The 17363-nt window shown below is 38.4% G+C and overlaps 1 protein-coding gene across 1 annotated transcript in view; it reads left to right on the top strand.

The window, feature by feature from the left end:
• Positions 1-429: 429 nt before the first annotated feature.
• LOC121961173 (transcription factor ETV6-like) overlaps positions 430-17363 on the top strand; it is a 33039-nt gene continuing 16105 nt past the window's right edge. Inside the window, 2 exon segments of the mRNA XM_042511051.1 lie at positions 430-763; positions 6423-6552. Of these exon segments, the coding sequence (XP_042366985.1) occupies positions 734-763; positions 6423-6552 (160 nt within the window). The 5' untranslated portion in view covers positions 430-733.

Here is a 17363-nt window from a genome sequence, read left to right as displayed (position 1 = left end):
ACTAAGAAATGTGTTTCATATGAAGCTCTTGTATCATGCAGGCTGATATGTCTTTATCTTATCTTTTAGCTACACTTTTGGTGTTGCTTTTTGCTCTGCATGCTTTGTAATTAATGCATGGCGGTTTAGCCTGTTGTGTATAACCACATTTGCATGAAGCTTTGATTAAAAAAAAAGAGAGAGAGACAGAGAGAAAGAAATAGAAAAAGCAGATTGTCTGTCAGTATGTCTCTCGGCCTCTGCAAACTGCGACCTGCTGCTGCGATTTCCTGCTTCGGGTTTCCCTTTAAAAGGGGGCAAGGCTCAATGCTGGGAATTCACGTCATTTCGCCGTTTTACACACATCCAGATCAATGAGAGAGAGAGAGAGAGAGAGAGAGAGAGAGAGAGAGAGAGAGAGAGAGAGAGAGAGAGAGAGAGAGAGAGAGAGAGAGAGAGAGAGAGACTTGCTCTTCCAGGAAGGGATTATTAACCAGCACGCTGCCGACCTATGAAGGGAAAACACACGCAGACAAAAGAAGTTTTCACACCGACAGCCGCGCTATGGAGCCGGCCAGCAGATAAACAAGAAAAAGCAGCCTATATGCAAAAAAAACAACTTCTCGCACAAACAACAAGCCGAGCAGTCAGACTGCTGCTGCTGCTGTGTGGGTTTCCAGAGGAAAAGGAAGGAGATAAAGAAGAGGGCACAACGGAAAAGTGGAAGGAGAGGGAGAGAAGTTGACGGGAGATAATGTCTGAATCCTCCTCCGCTGCGAACAAGGTAACACAGTCTTCTTTGTTTGCCTTTTCTATGTAATCCCTCATAGTGTGCCCATGGTAGGATACTCTCTGCAGGGATTTATATCTCCCCTAAAAACAGAGCTCGCGAGCCGTAGCGCCATTCAGCTCGTTTGTTTTGCTAGTCATCTGTTGCTCGCGGCTCCACGCTTTCAGTTCGCCTCCACTCTGCTGATGGGAAGAAGTCGTGACTGTGTGTGACACGCTTAAACAAACAGAAAAAGACCGTTTCATTTACCGCCTCAAAAAGTGACCGAAGCCGGTGGGCGAGCGAGCACGTTGTTACCCGCGAATAACACGTTTATAAGCGCGAGCGCTGGCTGGAGCATCCGCGAGAAAGCGTTTAAGAGGATTCTCGTGCAGTCACAACAAAACAGTGGGGGTCATAAAGAGGAGCTGTTAAACTCACTGTTGAACAGGCCTGTTATTAACAATACACATACCGTAATGGGATAGGAGGCCTACCATTGACTCAGTTTGCTGCAATTTAAGTGACCGTTTATAAAAATACATAAATGCTCAAATTGTTGTGTTAGAACTTAGCGTATTAGTGGTGGACAGAAAATGAATGGTCAACTTTTTGATAATCGATTACTGAGGGGAAAAAAGTCTAACTTTTGCAAAATCTAGCGTATGACGATTTGCTTCTATTTATTTATATAATAATATAATAATATTTTGGGGTTTGGGTCTGTAGAGAATTGTAATTTTTTATATTACAGGCGGGGGGATCAATAAAGCTTAGTATCGCGATATTATAGCAGGTCAGGAATCGAATTTTTTAAGCTTGTAAAAGTTATTAATATTGCAAATACAAATCAAACTTTGGGGGTCTACTAGAAAAATAAAATCAACTATATATATATATATATATATATATATATATATATATATATATATATGTGTGGAAAGAATAGTTACGACATATTTTTGCAACATTTTGCAATAATCTATTAATAAACACAGTCAAGTAACAATTTTTTAATTAGCCTAAGTCTAAGAATAGATACATGGTTCCAATAAAAATACTGAAAACTTAATCTCCTATTACATAAAACAGATGCTGACAAACCTTTGAAGAAGAAAGTAGTAAATAATATATAATAAATAGCTCAATATTTTGTGTTATATGCTATCTCAATACACAGCATTTAGCAAAATTTTTAAAATCGCAGTGATGTTCTACAGTAACTTAAGTTTTGTGATAATATTGTATTGCAACTTAAGTATCGTGATAATTTTATATCCTATCTTAAGGGATATGATAATGTTGTATAGTAGCTTAAGTATTGTGATAAAATCATATTGTAACTTAAGTATTGTGATAATTTTGTATTGTGGGGCTTCTGGTGATTTCCACCTGTAATTTTTAACATGTTATAGACTAAATGTTCAGTTGATTAACACAAAAGAACAATATATTCATCTATAAGAAAAATATGCACTTATTGCAGCCTTGATTTTTTTCAAAGAAACAATCATTGTTAAGTGGATATTTTGGCTTTTGTGGCTGAAGATCACACTGTGTAAACAATCTGAAGACACTTTGTGCTCATGATGTGTCATAATGTTTGACATGTTAAGAATGTTCATTAATCAGTAATGAAAATAATCTATAGTTGCAGCCCCAGGAAGAAAAAAAGATTGTGAGAGATTAAAGAGGTAATCATCGACAGCACAGACTTGACCCGAGTCCCAAAAGGAACTAGAGCAGCAAGATATGCAAAAAAATCATATTATCTTGATTTTGATAGACATTGAGATTGCATCACTGTTTTGGCGGGAATGGTCATTTTTGCATTTAATTTTCATGGTTTGAGTTTTGCTGTCTGTAACAAAAAGCAGGTCCTCTCATGTGGAATATGATTTGTAGGCCGGCCATATCTGTAGCGCCGCAAAGCTTTATTAATACTGATATGTTGCGACACATTTACCTTTATCAAAAACATTTCAGTTCCTGCTTTTTGTGTATTGCACTTGGCCACATTGCAATTAAGTAATATTTCAATTAATTGCGCACCTCTAAACAAGAACAAGAGCTGAAAAATTAGACAATTAATCAGCAACAATTTTTCTAACTGACACATTGTTTTCATCGTGCCATGATGCCAAAAAGACAAACATTCAATTGCTCTGGTTTGTCAAATGTCAGGATTTGTTGTTTTGTGTTTTCAGTTCGAAACATTTGGGTTTTGGACTTTTACTCAGACAAACAGCTGGAGGTGTCACTTTGGGCTCTCAGAACTTGCAATTCTTTTTTTTTGACCTTTGGTAAATCAAACAATTGTTCGACAGGTTTATTGTTTATATAATTGTTAATTTAAGCCCTAATAGGATCATTATACAAATATTATTTGAAAGTCAAGGTCAACCTGCAAGCTGTTCGATGACAGTGTATTATAGTGTAATGAGGGATGTCTTCTCATTGCTTAGTCTGATGTCACTGTTAGATTGCGTGCTGGAGAGTGATCAGCACTCCACTCTGAGAAGTTTTCCACCATAGGCTCCGGTCGACACGACTCCCCTTCACCTTCATACTGCAGCACAGCTCTGTCACCAATGCACCATCTCGATCATATCTGTCCAAACTGCCCTGTCCCTTTTCCACTAACATGACCTTTTTCTAAACAAGTGCATTTTAAGAAAGTGGACAGGGGAGAAGCTTTCGCCTCTAGGAGGAGGAAATAGAAGACTGAAAGATTATTGCTTGGCTTCCACAGGAAATTCCTGGTGCATACGGTTGGTGTGCAGGTCTCAGAGTGGCTGGGTGGTGACAGCAGGCTGAAACTGGAGGGAGAAGCAGCAAAAACTGAGCTTCATTTCCCCAAGAAACTAAAGAAGCTTCATGCTCTGCCCTCATTTTCAGGATAGGAAACCAGTCAACAGAGAAGGACCACAAAGTGGAAAACCTCATACCTTAACCTAGATTCAAGAAGAGTACAATAGCAGAGCGAGAGAACCTAAAATGTCAGAGTATTCAGGAGAGGGCTGCAACTAACAACTGCTTTTCTTGTGGAAAAATAAGCAGATTATTTCTCTGAATCATTATTTGTTTATTCTTATAACAGTGGTCTAAACACAGTGAAAAATGCTTGTCACAATGTCCCAGAGCCCAACTGACATATCCAAATTGATAGTCTTCTCCGACTGACAGTCAGACTATGAAAGAAATCTCATTTAGAACCATATAAAACTGAAATATGCTGCAACGTTCACATTTAGTAAACTGAAATCAGTGAATATTCGCCCCTTTTCAAAGGAAATGACTGAAACTTTTTTCAATTCTAAAAAAAATCTGATGTGATTTTAAGTTTTGGATTTATGTTCTTAACAACATTTAAATACTCACCTGAATATCCACAGTCCAGACATGGACGGCTGCTCACGTTTGTGCTCTTTGGTTTGTGCCTTGGGGTAACAGGTGTCTCTGTGGCAAAGAAAATTGGGAAGAAATAATAAAGAGATACAATTACTTTTGGTTATTGTTTTTTTACCACACTTGGCCTGTATGGGCTCATTAAGAAAATGGGATTGCATTTGTCCTGTTGTTTTTGCTTCAAGGAACCAAAATACAGACATGCTGCAGTTTCTATTTGCCACCCTGAAATGAAACATCTGGATAAAACACCTTCTAAAATATTCACTTTTAAATTCAGATGATCCTGGATCTTAAAATAAACCGTTTTCCATGACAAGATTAAAAATAATCCCTATTTTGTAATTACTACTCAGGGTAACTTTGACACACCTGTAGCTTTATTCAAGAGCTGCAAAGACTCACTGATTAGTTTTCGACCCCCTAAATAAATCACCAACTAATTTGATCATTGATAAATTGTTTTAAATACTTCATTTGAGAAACAAAAGTCCAAATTCTGTGATTTTAGCTTCTTATGTGTGGTTGGGTGTCTTTACTTCTCTATGAAATTTTTGGACATTTTATAGACCAAACAACTAATAAATCATTTGAGAAAATAATCAACTGATTAATCGACAATGTAAATAATTGTTATTTGTATTAATTGTTGAGGCCGTAAAATGTCAGAGAAAAGTAAAAAATGCCCATGAGGGTGATGTCATGAAATTTTATTTTATTTTTTTTGTTAAATACCTACAGTCCTATACCTAATAATCTTTAGTTTAATGTAAGATAAATAAAGTGGCAAATTCTCATAACTGAGAAGTTGGAACCAGCAAGTGTTTGACGTTTGTTCATGGAAAACAATATGAATAAAATGGATATCAAAGTAACTGCTAAAGCAGCACAATATATCAATATTATATTAATACTGTGATGTGAGACCAATTATTGTTTTAGATTTTGGATATCAAAATATTTGAAATGTTGTCTTTTCCAGGTTTTTAAGGCTGCAATACAGTAAAATTATTTAATTTACTTTACCTACCGCACTGTTCCATTATTTATACAATTCATTATATCCGTATGAGTGATGATTATTTATCCAAAATCTCTTAAAATTATTTTCTGAACGTATAAATAGTCTTCCCACAATATTGTTGCAATATCAAGATTGAGTTATTTGGTAAAAAACATTGTGATATTTGATTTTCTCCATATTGCTCAGCCCTAGTAATTTCGGAAGGATTTTCTGTCAAATAGTTTCAGCTCTAGATAAAATGAAAATAATGACAACATTTTGGTTAATCAAGTCATAATGAAAAACAAAAATGAAACAAAAATGTGAGCATTTGCTGTGTCTCTTTGTCATTATGTTGTAGGTGTAACATTCAGAGGGGCTGGACTGTGGACAAACGCTGGGAGATTATATGACATTATTCACTTTACCTATTTTATTCAAACAAAAGATACGAAATCTGTCATTTAAAGTTAAAGTGAAAGGTAATAAGTTGTTACTAGGACTCAGCGATGTGGGTAAAATATCTTTGACCAAATACAGCAATATCAATATTGCGACAAAACTGTAAGGTTGACTTTTGGTGCTTTTACAAAATATTTAAACGATTCAGTTTTTGATAAATAATCATCAGTAATGTTGATCTTATAACTAAGTGGGTAAAAGCCAATGATAGAGTACCTAGAACAGTCTGGTAAGTTCAGAAAAAATGCTATCACTGTATAACACTTACGATATCGAGAATGTAAGTCGATATGTTCTCATGTCACGATTACAATCGATATCGATATATTGCCCACCACAGCTGTAGACTGTGTATTAGGCAAAAACATCAAACAATAACAGGCCCCTGTGCTCTTCGAAACTGTGATGGAAATGCTTTACGATTTTCTGACATTTTATAGAGAAAATGATTGATGATGAAAATCCAGCTGTGCTGTTTCGGAGCAGCATCTTCATGCATCTTGAAGATGCTGATCTCAACAAAAATAGCTTTGGTTGGTTTAGGACTTAACTAAACTGCAAAGCAACACGTGCTGAAGCATGTGTGGCATTTTGGATATGTGCGTCTCCAGAATGTGCGTGCACAGCCTGACAGTTTATCAGAAGGACATACTCCTCTGTGTGCAGAGATGAGGCCAAGGCTAGCCGATGTTGTGGGTGCACGGTGAGGTGAGGCGAGTTGGCGTGGGGCTGTTTGGGTTCAGGGCCGGTGCGTTGTGGAGCTTTGTGAGCCATGCTTTGTGTCTCTGTGTCTATTCATAGCAGGAGAGGAGCTCTTTCAGTCCTTCCGCGAACCCGCTGCCAAACTCCACTTCCTCCCCCGTCCATGCTCCCGCCGCGAGGCCAGCCAGCCGAATGGAGGACAAGCCTGCCAGGCTGCCTGCGCACCTGCGTGAGTCACACACACTCTCTGTCTCACACACACACACACACACACACACACACAGATGAGCAGTGACTCCTACACGCATTGATCAGTCGGTCATTTGAACAGAAGACATTGATTTTTGTTGTGTTTTTAGCATCTGTAAATGTTTGTTTGGTTGTGTTAATCTGGGAAGTCGAGTTTATTCGTCTCATCCCACCTGTCAATCAAACCGTGTGGGCAGGGACTGTAACATCTTCGGATTTTCTGTCGATTCAGTTTCTGCAAGTGATGATATAAGAGAGTTTAGACAACAGGCATCATGCATGAATACAAACGTAGTGGGTGATCATTTTAAACCTTTGAAACCTTGAGCGACATCACTTTTCTTGTGCTGCTTTCAGATGCCTTTCACAAGTAGTTCAACCTTTATGTAGTAAGTAAGTAAAAACTTTATGTATAATCTAACTACTAACTAATTACTAACTAAAGATTTTAAATTATATTACATAACTATTGTAATTTTTAAGTGTTTTTTTTCCTGTCATTTCTTAAAATATTTATTTCTTTATTTATTCTACAAAATTTATTATACAAAATTTTAACTCATTTTCTTGTATGTTTTACAACTTTCTTGCAAACTTCTTGTTTTATTGCTCATCGCTTTCTTGTCATATTTTTGAAAGAAATACAGCCAATTTGCTCGGTTTTCAAGGGGTTAAAAGTCAAAACCATGTCACACCCTATTATGACGACACACACACACACACACACACACACACATTATTATCACTGCTTGAGTGCTGGACCTCTCAGCTGGGAGGTGTTGAAGCAGATCCGGGGTCAAACACCTGAACCGTACACGCTTCCACTGGACCAGAACTGACAGACCTGCTGCACTGGAACAACCAGCAGTCACACAGCAGATAATGTGGCGCGGGGAACACACAGGGGAATCATAGGAGGAGAACACACTGATAGGTTGAAGAAGTGGGCTAAGGTACAGGGGCCAAGACACCTGAACGTTTTATTAGGGTTAAGAACATAATACCAACCACTTAGAGACAAAATCCTCAAGTGTGGGACATAGATGAAGCTGGTCATGGTTAGAAAGCCAAACAGAGCAGAATTATGTTTGGCCCGATGTTTAAATGAATCTATTTATGCATGTTTTCTTCTTCAAGGATTATGTTTTCAATAAACCCATTTATTAAACAAGACATTTACTTTACATTTCTTTTGACCATTGAATGAGACGTCCTTGAGCCTCCTTAAACCCATCAGCACGGTGAATTTGTCCTTACTTGCGAATGCACTATGAATAATTGATTGATGGGGAAAATAAAGGCAGTGAAATTTTTCGCATTTTGGAAAAGATTTAGGTCTGCATTGTTTCCCACACTCTCAGATTTTGTTAGGTTAGGTTTTGAGTGAAGGCCGTTCCCCAGTTGAAAAGCAAGTGAGCCAATCAGAGTGTGCTAGGCTGGGTTAAATCATCGTCCTGTGCCAGAGACTGAAAAATAGTGATAAACAGCGTTCCTGCAGGTCATTAAAAATTCTTCATAGGCACTGAATTAATTTATCAAAAAATAAAGCCTTAAGAAGTATCAAAATATCTTAAATCAAACTTTCAAAAAGTCTTAAAAATGCAAAGACATTGGAGATAGGACTTTAATAATCTTATTTCCGACATTGCATTGTAAAAACTCAAAATCACTGGTAACATCAGTTCCTTTTTTCAATTATGCTTTACTGAATACCTTTTGCAATAACAGCTCTAAAAAAAATAATCATGTTTTATGTTACAATAAGTATTTAGCAAAATTGTCCCTATCCCGAAATGGTTGATGTCAGCTGTTTTTTCTTCAGTTTTGGTTACTTTAAAATTAGTTGTAAATTTAATTTCGTAAAAATATTGAAAAGATTAAAATGCAGAACAATGGACAGAACAATGAGCTCTTGGTGCAACTGTGCAGGTTTTTAAAATTGGCTTACAGAAATAACTATAAAGTGGGACTACGTAACTTTTGAATGTAGAAATAACTTATTCTCTCTCCTGTAATGGAAAAGTTAAATTTACACAGATAAACTTTTTGATAACCTTGTTATCAAAAATGACTGATATCAGATAATGTTAGAAAACTTCAGGTTGATATTGTTGACATTATGTACTCATTTGGCTGACATGATGATTTTTTTTCTCTTGAGCTATTGTTGCACCAATGCATTTACACTTCTTTCACAATAGTTCAGCAAAAGTTGCAGAGTCATGCTTTAAAACAAGCCAACGAATTGGGGAGGGGGATAGTCTGCAAAATTCCTTTTTTTGTGTGTGATTTTTGTTTTTATAATTGTGTCCCCTCTCTGAATTCTTGCGTGCCTGCGAGTGTGCGAACGCACCACAGGCAGAAATCTTGAGTTCTTTCCCCCCCAGTAGCTGTTAATTGTTGTTTCGATGATGTGTTGTTGTTTCCTGATCAGATCAGGTCTGGCCGCAACACACTGCTAAAACGGTAACAACTGACGACCCGACATTGACCGAGTTTTGAGAGAAGTAACCACTGTAAAGACTTCACAGACCTCCATCTATGCTGCTTTCTGCTGCACAGACAAAACACACACACACACATACACACACACACACACAAAAGGCACACTCGTCTGCTGCAGAGCTGTGTCAAGCTCTGCTCTACTTGCAATGTAAGAGCAGTCTGTAGCCTATTTTTAGACTGTATGCACTAATTTTGGTGGGAAAGGGCCGGGGTATATGCAATTGCATGGTTTTAGTTGTGTTAATTGTCATCATTTCCTGTTTTGTTGAGCTGCAGCCTACAGATAAAGTTAATACAGTTCAAAGTCCATATATAAATGACATAGATCGAAGATTTCTCCCTGTGTTTTAGCAATAAAAAACACATTCATCCTCACAATTATTTTGTATCTATATTTCATATACAGTGCCTGATTGCAGGAAAATTCCTGCTGTTATAATCAACGTGCTACGGCTTCTCAAAGATAGAGGCACATATATTTTGTAGCTTCTGGGACACTAATGTAACACACTGCAGCGCATCTGCTGGAATTAAGAATTGTATCGAGTGGCAGTGATCAGCTCGGGTGACCACGCTCTGCTGAGCGAGCTGGCTGCTTTGACTCAGAACAAACTAAAAATGTAATGGTATTAAGACTAGGACAACTTTTCCACTTTTCCTCAGACCATATAATTGAGAGAGGCAGTTATAGGTGCTAGATTTAACTGGTCAGCGTTTGACACTACCTGAACTTTCCGGTGTTAATTGAACTAAGAGAGAAGACGGAGTGAAAAGCAAACAGTCTGCAGGTGCTTAACCAATCATTGAGCAGGCGGGGTTGGAGACGTGCCAACAGATAGGCTCAATGTTCAAAGAGTAACCCTGAGCTGCTTTGTCCACGCGTCTGTCAATATTTAACCAGTTTATTTATTTTTTTCTCGCAAGTGTGAAGTTCAGGGGTTTTGTGGGGGCGCTTGGCTGGGCGGTTGCACTGAGGCTGGATGAGATGCACAGGAAACTCCCTCAGCCCACTTCCTCTTTTGCATTGTTGCAGAAAAAGGAAGAACGCTCAACAGGTCCGCGTTGAGTTTCCTGTCGAGTAAACCGATGGGTCAGTTCACATCCGCAGACATGTGGAAGTCCTACTTTGTTTTAATCAGATTTCAAACACAGTTCCTCACACGGACATGACTCGCGCACATCTGCAGATCAGGAAAATGTCGCTTTTTTTTCTCTCGCCTGTGTTTAGTTTATGGCAGCTGCTAGTCGGCATCGACTCTCAGACAGACAGCGACATGTCTTTGTCACGGAGCACGCAGTCTTAAACACCTCTGCCCGTCCTTTCTCCTCCTGCCTATCTAAACACACGTGCTGGAAAACAAGCCGTCCATTAACCCCCACACTCAGAGGGAGTTCTGTCCTGAGGGGGGAGAGGGGAGGAAGAGAGCAGGAGGAGGAGGAGGAGGAGGAGGAGGAGGGAGGAGGAGAGGGGAAAAAAAGACAGAAAGAAAAAAAAATGAGGGAGGAAATTGCAGTGTGGGCAGAAATCCGCCTTCTCCATTTCCTGGGGAGGAAGTGGATTAGATCGGGGAGAGTTGCAGCCTGCTCCTCACACTAAAGAATGCTACCAGGCTCGATATTAACCCTTTCAGCCAGACATGACACTACAAACCCTAACCACGTAAAAATATGGAATTAAACATCTTTTTCTGTTGTCTATCACTTGCTTCTTCAAATGTTTAGATCTGGGCGTTCATATCTTAAGTATTTTTTGTTTTGTTTTCTCATATTTATTATTTAATGTAAACTGACTTTGTGCAGTTAAATGTCACCAAATGTAGTATAGTAACATGCATTTAAGATAAAATATATATTGTTATGAAGCAAGTTTTTGTTCCCAAGATGCTTAATATCCAAGGTAAAACAAATTCATACATACTGTAAAAACACATTATACGTGCATAAAAAAAACAAACTGTAGACATGTGCTAAAGCACATTAAATAAAGTTAAATTAGAAAAAAGAGAAGGTGTCTTTGTCTCAAATGACAGGCAATATAAATTTGCTGTACAAAAAAGTGCTTTTATGTTACTAAGGGAAAAAAATGCTAAAAAATGAGCATGGAAATACTTAAATTACTGAAAATAAAAAATGAAAATCTTACTGTATGGACTATATAAAGGGTGGCATCACACTGTAAAAAGAAATATATTTTGCATGCATTTGTATTTTGTTTATAAAGTCAACAACACATGAAGAGCTGAACTGCACTGATGTGATGCCGAGTCAAGATGTGGAGGCGCTATATACAAAAAGGGCCATTCAATACTGTACATCAATAGGATGACATTTAATGACCTAAATTTGAATAATGAATAATATTTTAGAATATTTGAGAAGCATCTACACCATGGATAAGAAAACTGATGCAATCTCATATCTATTTGTTTATTACAACTCTACAGCAGGTTTGCTTAAGACTGCAAAGAGGAGGAAACAGGTAGCATGTAACGGCTCTGTCCAAAGACAACAAAATCTGTCTGCCAACAGCGCAATAAACAACATGCTATTGCTGCCTTCATGTGAAACTTGCAAGCTCTTGGTTACACAATGGAAAGTACACAATATGTTTGGCATTCAAGTTGTTAGGTCGCTGCAGTGCAACAGCAACATGTACAGTACTGCTGGTGGCTAGAAGTCATCAAGACTAAGAATTTAGCAAGTTACCGCAATGCAGGAAACGTTAAGGCATATTGATGAAGGAAAAAGATGAAGCAGTTGGAATTACGTTTTATTATAATATATTAACTACCAAAAATGAACCTCCATGGACTCTACCATTTCTGAAAAACGTAAGCAAACATGTAATAACCCGCAACCTATGATCTATTCAGAAAATGTCTGCTTCCAAGGTCGTGCATACCACGAGAGGGGTCATTCATACCGTCTCTTCTTGTGAACACTGTAAAGGCAACTTCTTCTGAAGGTGGCACATATCTGGATTATTTTAGTGACTTCCTGAAGTCTGCGCTGGTTTCCTGGTAACCTCACGATGATACTCACTGTGCCCAACTAAGAAATTGTCGAGCACATAATGCCCCATATAAATTACATAAACAAGATGTTGTGTTTATTAGCGCTTTATAGGTGCTGGTTGGCTGACTTTTTTACTTCCGAACAGAGCCAGGTGAGCTGTTTTCCACTGTTTCTAGTCTTTATGCTAAGCTTAGCTAACTGACGGCTGGCAGTAATGACATAATTAGGGTATACACATGAGGTATCAATCCCATAAATCTAACTCTTTGCAAAAAAGAGAATATTTTCCAAAATGTGGAAGTATTTCTTTACTAAACTTGATGTGTTTATTGTGTTGTTGTCACGTTTCATTTTGTGTTTTTGAAGAAGAAAAAAAACTAATAAGTTTTATTTTGCAATTATTAACTATAGGCCCAGACTCTTAAGCTTAAAAGGACCCTACTGTTGTCATTTTATTGTCTTTTATAAAAAAAAAAACCAACACAGTATGCATGTCATGAAAGGAATAATCCAGCAAGATTAGTCTGTGAGTAGACAAACGTACAGTTTTAAACAGCAGGCGGAGGATTGTTGTCAACCACCCGTAATGTTTTATTTGTTCGTCTGTGTCAAAAATGACACAAATGCTAAAAGGCCTGGGAGGGATTTTTTTGCCACCACTCACAATGAAGCAGTGCTGGCGTTAAACGATGAAGTGGATTTGTCGGATTTTAATTCAATCGCAATCCAGGCAACATCGTTCAACATGGCTCCCACGTAGTCGGAGCATGACGCAACCGAGAGCGAGTCAGCGGGAAGACACTGAATTATTTAAAGGTCTAAAACACAAGGCGTTCAACGTTATTTTACAATAAACATTCATGAACTACAACAGAAGAGTGGCTGCAAGAGCAGAAATATCCAACTGGATGATTTAAAAAAATCCATGTCCATGGAAACAAGACTGGCTGGTTTCCTTAGTGTGTGTCTTTGTCTCTCTGTGTGTGTGTGTGTGTGTGTGTGTGCAGGCTCACAGCTGGGTTTGCACTATGAATGCTTGTGTGAGTGGGTGGATGAGTGTGAGTGAATCTTGTGTCTCTGTGCAAAGCTCGCCAGAGGTAGTGTAGGTGTACATTGTATGCGTGTGTGTGTATATGAGTAAGTTTGTGTGTGTTACCGTACATGACTGCAACACGCCCCCCCCCCACAGCTTCCTTTGGTGTGTCTCTCTTTGTGGTATATTACCCGTTTTACTGTGTGGGAGAATTGGTGTTATAAAGATTGTGTGTGTTTTTTTATGTTGTGTGTTTGGTCTTTCTGAGGGGAAATTTCCTGCCCCTGGAAGCAGCTCTTGTCCTCAGGAATTTCCTGAGTGGGCAGACGGCGCTTCCTGAATAAATGTTGTTGTTGTTGTTGTGTGTCAGCATGTGTGTGTGTGTGTGTGTGTGTGTGTGTGTGTGTGTGTTTGAACTCGCTCTCTTTTCTCTTCTGAAAGGGAAACTGTTCTCACATGCCAGCGAGTGAGCTGAGCGCAGCCCCCTTCTCTTCCTGTTAGCGACACACTCCACATGGCGTTTCTGACAGGGGGGGTTTGCTTTGCTCGAAACGTCACAGTGAACACACACTCGTATTACTGACTCACTGCGTGACGATGTCAGGCTTCATTAGGAAAAGTCACAAAAGCACAACTGCTTTTCTTCTTGATAAATATCCAGTTAATGAAATATTTTCCGCGATATTAATAGCTTTTATATCTCTGACATGTTTGGAAAAAGAAAAAGGAAGAATAGATGTGGGGTGTTTGGCATGAGCAGTAAACAGACCACCTACAGAAACTTCATCGTCATGCAAACAGCAGAAAACAGTTTTATATTGCACTTTTAGAAAGTTTGTTGATGTGCAAAAGACTGATCAAAAACAAAATCCCCAAAATGACAGCAGTAAGATATAGATATCCTGACCTCTAGGGATGCACCCATTAATCAACCGGGCATCGCTGTTGAATGATATTAGCCTCGCTGAATAAGATGACATTCGAAGCAATATGAAACAGATATTAGAGAGGATATTATGATATTTTACATTTACTAAAAAAGGTCTTTGAAACAGTTATTTCAAAAAACACTTCATGTGAAAGGTTATATTAAAGTTTGTTTGATAAATATGCAGGATTGAATTTGTGCTCATTTAAAGATCAAACAAACAAACAAAAAAAACCAAAACAGCTGGACTGCCAGAGTAACATTCACCGATAGGCTACACAGATTCAGTATGCTGAATTGGCCGAAAAAAAAAAAGCCAACAAGGGCCAACACACTGCTAAAACTGTAAAAACTGACGACCATTGACTGATGGTTGACCGTTGGCTTGGCATGTTGAGGAAACAAAACTCTGACACAAAACAGACCGCAACAAGTGAAAGTTACAGAAAAACACATCATTTCTCTGTCGGGTCCTTTCTGTTAAGTTGTCTGACACTCAAATCTGAGCCTGTCAGCAACAAAAAAGGCCCTTTTAATGGACGTAAAACGACGATGCAAACATGCCCAGAGTGGTTACATCGCAGCCTGTTTCTTGGTTGCTGCTGCTGCTGCTGAGCTCTTTCTCAACACTGGACCAATTTCCAAAGTTGTTGTTCCCTAAAGTCACTTCGACACAAAGACATGGTAAAAAAAGACTCCATGTTAAAAAAAAACTGGAGTTCCCCTTCAAGATACAAAGCTTGTGAAACACTGTCGAGCAGTAGAAGTGATCACCTAACGCTGCTCAAAATGCTGAATGAACTTTCTCCACATGGATAGAGGAAAAAAAAGAGTGTAGTATAAGGGTGTGTGTGTGTCTTTCAGACAAGCAGGAGCCTTTTGATTGAGTGAACAAATGTCTTTGAAGCTTCTGCATTTTCCAAAAAAAAAAGGGAGAAAAAATTGGCTCCTGAACAAAAGGAAGAGTGGCAGTTGACGCTGGATTCAGGAACTAACCTACAAGAGCCGGCTTGCTCCAGCGCTCAACAACAAGCTATCAAAAACAGGTCGCGCTACTTCCTGGCCATAAAAGTTCTGTGTGATTGATGATCTGTTTTATGTTTGTTTTGACTGGATGAAGTCCAGATTTGCTGGACGGGGACAGGCACGTGCATGCCTCTGGAGGAAGTGGAGGATGAATATGAGAGAAAGGCGGGGGGGATTTCTCCTGAGTGAAAAGTAAAAGTGTTTGTGTGTGTAGGTGGATTTTCCCCTGCCGCACCCACCTGACAGCGAATCAATGTACAGAAACACACAAATTGAGGGGATTTGAGTATTAACTGTGGAGATGTGTAGCTCTCATACTCACAAGTCTGTGATTCAAGGTGTCAGAAGGTCACGGTCAGCCCTCCTCCTCCTTCTTCCTCCTTCCTTCTTCCTCCTCCTCCTCCTCCTTCTCTGTCTGGAGAAAGAAAAACCTTTTCATTATTGAGATAGCAAGACCAATATCCGCCTACTTCTGCTTCGAGAGAATAGGCAAACATTTACTGAAGAACTGAGTGACTAAGGAGCTCTGAGTTTGGAGAGCAAAGTCCCAGCCTTATTGATGCAGCGCTGCATTTTTTTCTTTTTTTGTTTATTTAGTTATACTTCATGCAGGTCAGGCGAAGCTGAAATCCTCTGTCTTAGAATTTTTCTATGTGCAGCCGTTCGTCTGACTTCGTGTATATTTGGAGTGTTGAGAGTTTATCAAAAAAACAATAGCTGAGACTTTCCGATTCCAGTATGACTCAAAAGAGTACTTGTATGCAGTTTAGTTCCAGGTTTACAAATAAAGAGAAAGGCTCTGAAATGTGTGACGCACTAAAAAAAATAAATAAAAATGCTGAAGCTGTTTCGCAATGATTCAAAATACTCATGACCTTTGGTAAACATTACTTGTTATGCTAAGAATAGATACAGGAAATAAAAAATTTAATTAACATTTCCCCCTTTTAATGCTTTGTTTTGAATCTCTTAGATCCTGGTGATTTATTTTCTGATTAAATGTGCCTGACACTGAGAGTCTGGCCTTCACATGTAGAGACTTTTGTCTTTTATCATGAACCAGTGCTACTGAAAACTTCTCCTTAAATTGCTCAAATCTGCCAACCAAGCTAAAAACAAAATGCTGGTGAAAACAGCCTGTTGTGTGTCCACAGGCAAAGCATACAGGCTGCTGGTTTACTGCCAAAATACCTTAAATTAGATAAATCTTAAGAAGAGCACAGTCAGCACAGTTAACCCTTTAACACCTGGGCATTGTCTGTAACATAATTCTAAAAATATGTAAGAATAGTTTTCTGGACATTTTATAATATCCAGAATCTTGACAGTAAACAAGCCCCCCACTAATTTTCAGGCCATTTCCTTGTCACCTTTTACTACTTTTTTGCAATTTGACATTTCTTTTTGCCTTTTTTCTTATGTTTTAGAAATGAATCAAACCAATTTGCTCAATGTCCAAAGGTTTTAATACTAGTGAAAGGTGTCTGAATGCAACACAAGAAGAGCGATGTTGATCCAGGTTTCAAAGGTTTAACCTTGGTTAAAAAGGTTTAAACTAGCAAAACTTGGTATTGTAATACCAGCTTCTACAGGTAGGAGTCACCAGAGGCCCCTTGATATGATATTATCATGATACTTGCATCATGATACATTATTATTGCGATTTTAAACATTTTTGTCATGTGTTGCGATTTATTAACTTTTTTCTAACAGTTAGGAAAACTTTGTCAGCATCTGTTTGTTTTCAGCAGGTTCATCTCACAGCAGTCATTTGCAGTGAAGCAACTTGCATCTAATGAACTGAAAAAGCAATTGATTTTATTATTCTAGTTAACTACCAACAGTTGAATTTGTATTTTCAATATTAATGATTTATATACGTGAATGCAAAATCAATACTTGGTGTCCATTTATCGATATAATATTGTCAAGCAAAATATTGCGATACTATGCTGTGTCGATCTTTTTCCCCAAACCCTACTAGCTTTTCTTAAGTGGCATCCTACTTTTATATTTAAATACTGAGCTATATGGTTAAAGCGACAGTTCTGCTCTTACCTGTAGCTACTTATCAGTCCAGATTGTTTTGGTGTGAGCTGCCGAGTTTTGGAGATATTGGCCATAGAGATGTCTGCCTTTTTGCAGATATAATGGAACTACTCGGCACTAGACTTGTGGTGCTCAGAGTAGAGATGCTTTAAAACTATTTTTTTCCCTCTGGATACTGATTCTCATACCTGAACTTTTTTATCGGATGATACCAACTACAACTTTGTAAAACATG

The sequence above is a fragment of the Plectropomus leopardus genome, chromosome 22, assembly GCF_008729295.1.
Source record: "Plectropomus leopardus isolate mb chromosome 22, YSFRI_Pleo_2.0, whole genome shotgun sequence".
In the NCBI taxonomy this organism is placed as follows: domain Eukaryota; kingdom Metazoa; phylum Chordata; class Actinopteri; order Perciformes; family Serranidae; genus Plectropomus; species Plectropomus leopardus.
Note: the sequence above shows the minus strand (reverse complement) of the source record. Positions and strands in the feature narration are given on the sequence as shown.